Raw genomic sequence first — 5,531 nt, 5'->3', positions numbered from 1 at the left:
TGAATCTAAAAAGTCAGGTGATAAGACTGTCAGGGCTGCTTGGATGCACACTGCGGCAGCGCTCATTGTGGCTGCGTTGGTATGTGTAACGGTATTTTGATGGGAGTTGATTGATTGACAGAAACAGTTTTAAAGATACTAATAATTATTCCACTATATATATATATATGTGCTACCTCTGCGGTCCAATAAAGTATTTTGCTGCATATGTGGAGGTTTGTTTTCATTGTATTGGTCTCCCTCTATTTCCTTGTCCTCTTTTTTTTCCCTCGCTTGTTTGAATTCTCCTTTTTGTGGCAGTTTGTGCAGACCCTGTGTTTTTCTGCTCACTGACCACATATATCTATCACGAATACGTTTATACCTGTGATTGATGAACCCACACTGTTGTACAAGAATATGCACTTGGGGTATTGGGGTTTTGGCATTGTGTGATTTGTTTTTATATATACTGTTTTGGGGTCTGCATCATCTTGTAGAAGGGCTATTCCTTTCTACTACTATACTATGCTCTCGTAGCTGCTTCTCTTTCTCTTACTTTCTCTCTTTTTTTCCCTCTTTTCCACACTCGCTGCATAGATCTTGCGACCTCAAGTGACAAGGAGGAGAACAATAATAAGAAAACAAAGAGAAATGATGATGATGCGCTGTGTGATGTGTATTTCGGTTCTTTTATTGTGCTTTTCTTGCAGTCTTGTGTTGGCTGGTAAACCTGAATCTGAAGAAGTGCCTGCCGCCGATCTTTCCGACCAAGTCCCTGAGGAAGATGGTGCTCATGGTCGGGGACGTGAAAAGGAGGTGCTGGTGGATAACAAAGCTCAAACAGTTATGACGCCAAAGACGCAACTTGAAAAAGAGGCTCAAATGTTATCTCCAGAATAACAGGGAGCGGGCCTCATTCACGGTCTTACCGTGGGCAACAGGGATGAAGTCATTGGTGGACAACACTCTTTGCCAAAACCGGAAGTTGGACAGAGTCGACAAGGCAACGAACTACAAAAGGTAGGGTTAGGTACAACTCTTGGTCAATCTCCGCAAGTTGGTGAACTTTCAAGAACGGTTGATTCTTCTTTGCTTTCTTCAAGCACCCATACAGTTCCCCAAGAACAACCTCTGGATAAGAGAAAGGACACTACGTCTTCACCATATGGAGGTAATAACGATACTGTGGAGAAGGTTAGTAAAGAAAACCAAGATCTCCAAGACTCATCCCATTCTGGCGCTAAACCGAGTACAGGTAATAACGGTAATTCACAAAATCCCAATAACGCAGAACAGATACAAGTGACAGAACGTACGCACAGTTCACACCAAGGTGATGATACTCATGGTAACAACGGTGCAGACAATAGTACTACACAAACTCAGACAAGTACAGGCACTGACTCTCCTTCTGACCCTCCATTACAGAACGGTACAACCGATAACATTAACTCAACGAACACAACAAATAACTCTGACACTATCACTACACCCACTGAGGAGCAATCAACCACCACCACCACCACAACAACAACAACAACAACAACACTTCCTCCTGAACTCACAAACAACAAGAAGGGTGATGCAGACAGCAGCAGCAGTATCATCAGTTCTGTGTGGGTGCGTGTACCACTACTGATTGTGGTTACACTGGCCTGTATTCTTGTGTGCTGATTGAGTAGTGGTGGTGGGTGGTGGTGTGACTCAGATCATCCTTTGTTTTCTTTTCTCTTTTTTTGCATACATCCTTACAGTCTAACTAATCTTCCACCTGTTGGGATATTCTTCTTTTTTTTGTTTCTTAATGTTAATGTGTTTTGTGTGTTTTTGTGCTCTCTGTGTTTATCCTATAATAATTCTTATTGCTACTCCATTGTGTGTGTGTGTGTGTGTGCCTGGGCTATTGTGTGGGTTTTGTTTTGCATTCTGATGATTGTTTTATTTCACCAGTGAAATAGATAATATTAATAAATGATACAAAAATACCCATAACTGTTGTTTGATGGATTAGGCATGATTTATTTTGTATTCGTATGGTTGGGGGACCTACTGCATTATTTCTTTTTCTTTGCGGTTGGTTTAATAAGTGGTGTTCTTTTTGTGGTAAACGTGTGAATATGGATAGTTTTTTTTGATTTCTGTAACTGTTGTAGTTAGTTTGCTTTTTGTGATGTTGGGGTTCTTTCTGTTTTTCTATGTGCTTGTGTTACTCTATTTGCATTTCTTCTTTCTTCTCTTGATTTTTCTCTCCAGTCCGTTGTTTGTAAGCGATCTTCACTATCACCATTATGATTATGAGAAAGATGATGCGCCACGTACTATGTTTACTGGTTCTCATCTTGTGCTGCAGCTATGGATGCCTGTCAGCTGCTATATCCGACTCTCATCCTGTTGTGCATGGTACTGATATTAATCCTGGTACTCCTGGTGATCGTTTCGCTAAAAATTACGACCAACATCCTGGGGTTGATGGAAAACCTAGTACGGATGTCTTTAACAAACTAAAAGGAATTTTGAACCTCAATCCTGGTATTGGTGTTGGTGCTCGTACTGACCCGGGCCGTGTTCCCCCTCTTGTTTCTGGTGGTGTTACTAATGTAGAAGGATCTCATCCTTCTACAGCACCCAGTTCTACTTGTGTTGCTGGTAAGGAACTTAAGCGTGATGATGTTGTTGGTGGTGTTTCTGGTGTTGACGATGTCCCCTGTGCTGCTGGTGTTCCTGGTACTCCTGGTGGTGGTGTACATAGTGTTATCCGTTACCCTGGTCGTAATGATAGTCCAGCTGCTACTCATGTTGTTGTTCCCGATATTGGTGGCAAAGACGGTGTACCTGGTGTTAAAGACTCTGACACGGTAACTCTAAGCTCTCATCCTGATGCTGGTGTTGGTGTCCTGCGCAGTGTTGGCGGAAAGCAAAGTATTGGTGTTGACCTTCAACCTGGTGTTGGTGTAAAGGCTCCTGGTGCTCCTGATACTCCTCTTGTTCCCACGGTTGCAAAGAATCCTGCTGTGACTCTTGGACCTCATCCTGGCCCTCGTATTGTTGTTGACGCCAACCTTACTGGTTCTCGTAAATTAACTCTTGACACCCAACCTGATGCTGGTGTTGGTATCCGACCAATTCTTAATGGGAAGCCAGGTGTTGGTGTTGGTCTCGGTACAAGCGAACCTCAAAAAGCTCCTGGTGTTCCCTTTCGTCCTCCTGTTCACACTGCTCCAACTACTCCACCTGCTAATGGATACCCTGGTGTGCCTGATGCTGTTCCTATTGTTGCTGGTGCTCCTACTTTTGCTGGTAATCGTGGTGGTGCTCGTCCTCCTCGCACAGCTGTTGATTCTTCACCTGCTGCTGATATAACTAATGATGGTTCTCAGATTAATGAAGAAGTGTCAGCTCCTACGATTACGCACCATGAAGAGAATGGTCATCAGGCAGAGACTACCGAAGCACCTGCACAGATTGAATCACCGAAGAACACCCCCAAGACACCCACTAAGGTGACATCACCCGCAATGCCAACAATACTGCAACCTCCTACACCTGCGAAGAGCGAGACCAAAGTACCACCCAAGAAGCGTAAAGCAGACAGCAGCAGTATCAGCCCCGTTTGGGTACGTGTACCACTACTGATTGTGGCTGTGTTGTTCTCCATTACTGTGTACTGAACGGTGGGACTCATTTGAGGACAAATAATAATAATGGTTATCCTAACATAATTGCGTATATCCATTTATCCCCCATGGGTGAATGAATGAACTAATAATCTGTTTACCAGCATTCTCTTTTAATTCGAATTTCTTTTCTTTTTACTTTTACTTTTGTGTGTGTGTGTGTTCTTTTTCTTATTAATTCCATTACTTGCTTTTCCTGTTGAGTGTGTTTGCAGAAAACTGGGCTGTTCTGCTCACTGACGGTATACATCTCTTGCTAGTACACACAGATGTGTGTGTGTGTGCAGTAATTTAATGTACATAAACTAGGGTAATGGGGTATTGTGTGTGTGTTTGGCTCTCCTCTTATTTGGGTATTGTGTGGTGTTCTCTTTTCCTTTTCTGTAAAGCGGTATATATTATAAATACAAGTGGGCTATTTCTTTTTCTTGCTTTACTCTGGAGTTGCCGCTTCTCTCTCTTTTCCACTGTGAGTTTTTGTGTCCTGCATCCACTCACTATGTGTGTCCCTTTCTCTTATCCTTTTTCTTTCTTGTATCAGTCTTTTGAAGTGATCAACAACAATGACAAAGGTTGTAATGGTGAGGTGCTACCTGCTCTGTTTATTAACTCTTGCACTGTGTTGTGCTTGTGGGTTAGTATGGGCTGATAGTCCTAAAGCTTCTGATGCCCTTATTAAACCTTCTGTTGTTGGTGTTCCTTCTCTTGTTCATCGTGCTATTCCTGCGCTTCTTCTCACGACTAAGTGTGACGAAGAAGAGGAAGGGGATGGTGATGAGGTTGATGTGGAAGCTGAAAAAAGGGAGGATGAAAGGGAGAAGGATGTTCTGGACAATAGTGATCCTGCTGCTGGTGGGGTGTCTTGCTCTTCCGATACTGATGGTAGAAATTGTACCTCTGGTGGTCAATCTTCTTCTCGTTCTATCACTGGAGAGGCTGTTCATGGTGGTATTACTCCGCAAGGTGGCCAACCCCAACAACCACCTCATTCTCCTGAACATCCTCTGCAGGAACCTGAACAAGTTGTCCCTTGCACTACTAATTCTTCTGTTTCTTGTCCTCTGCCTCAACAGACAGAAAAGCCTGTTCCATCTGTACTGAAAGAACCTGAACCTAACGTTCCTCTTGGTTCTGTGGAGGCACGTCCTGTTGAGGACAAACCCGATACTCCTGCTATTGTTGATGATGCCTCAACCAGTATTTCGAAGGAAGAACGTCAAGGTAAGAATGGTGATAAAGGTGAAGTTGATGTTGCTGCTCCAGCACCTGAAGCTGAAGGTACAACTGGACGGGGGAGCAACAGTACCACAGATAACCAGGGAACTGCGGGAAAACAACCTTCTCATTCTTCTTCTGTCACTTCGGACACAGTAAATACCAGTGGTTCTGAAGCCACTACGGCTGGGAGTGGCATTACACCCAGTGAATCAACAAATACCCAAGAAGGCAATGCGGGAAGTGCAGCCACCACCACCACCACCGCCACAACAACAACAACACTTCCTCCTGAACTCATAAGCAACAAGAAGGGTGATGCAGACAGCAGCAGCAGTATCAGCAGTTCTGTGTGGGTGCGTGTACCATTACTGATTGTGGTTACACTGGCCTGTATTCTTGTGTGCTGATTGTGTAATGGTGGTGTGGTGTGACTCAGGTCATCCTTTGTTTTCTTTCTTCTTTTTTTGCATACATCCCTACAGTCTAACTAATCTTCCACCTGTTGGGCTATTCTTCTTTTTTTGTTTCTTAATGTTAATGTGTGTTTTGTGTGTTGTTTGCTCTCTGTGTTTATCCTATAATAATTATTATTGCTACTCCATTGTGTGTGTGTGTTCTTGGAGACTCTCTCTGTGTGTGCACCTGGGCTTGCACTGT

At 43.5% G+C, this 5,531-nt stretch overlaps 3 protein-coding genes across 3 annotated transcripts; all 3 read left to right on the top strand.

Annotated features, from left to right (window-relative positions):
- Positions 1-1,318: 1,318 nt before the first annotated feature.
- Positions 1,319-1,621, top strand: TM35_000471100 (uncharacterized protein; the record flags this gene model as incomplete). Its single annotated transcript, XM_029030370.1, has 1 exon — positions 1,319-1,621. One exon carries the CDS (start codon positions 1,319-1,321, stop codon positions 1,619-1,621), a length of 303 nt encoding a protein of 100 aa, XP_028878281.1.
- Positions 1,622-2,270: 649 nt separating this feature from the next.
- On the top strand, positions 2,271-3,650 carry TM35_000471090 (uncharacterized protein; the record flags this gene model as incomplete). The annotated part of the gene is made up of 1 exon (XM_029030369.1): positions 2,271-3,650. The coding sequence occupies one exon, from the start codon at positions 2,271-2,273 to the stop codon at positions 3,648-3,650; it is 1,380 nt and encodes a 459-aa protein (XP_028878280.1).
- Positions 3,651-4,219: 569 nt separating this feature from the next.
- TM35_000471080 (uncharacterized protein) lies at positions 4,220-5,281 on the top strand (the record flags this gene model as incomplete). The annotated part of the gene is made up of 1 exon (XM_029030368.1): positions 4,220-5,281. One exon carries the CDS (start codon positions 4,220-4,222, stop codon positions 5,279-5,281), a length of 1,062 nt encoding a protein of 353 aa, XP_028878279.1.
- Between the last annotated feature and the right edge of the window lie 250 nt (positions 5,282-5,531).

The sequence above is a fragment of the Trypanosoma theileri genome (assembly GCF_002087225.1).
Source record: "Trypanosoma theileri isolate Edinburgh chromosome Unknown TM35_Tth_47_V1, whole genome shotgun sequence".
Classification (NCBI taxonomy): Eukaryota; Euglenozoa; class Kinetoplastea; order Trypanosomatida; family Trypanosomatidae; genus Trypanosoma; species Trypanosoma theileri.
The sequence above is the reverse complement of the archived record's forward strand: the minus strand, read 5'-3'. Positions and strand labels throughout refer to the sequence as shown.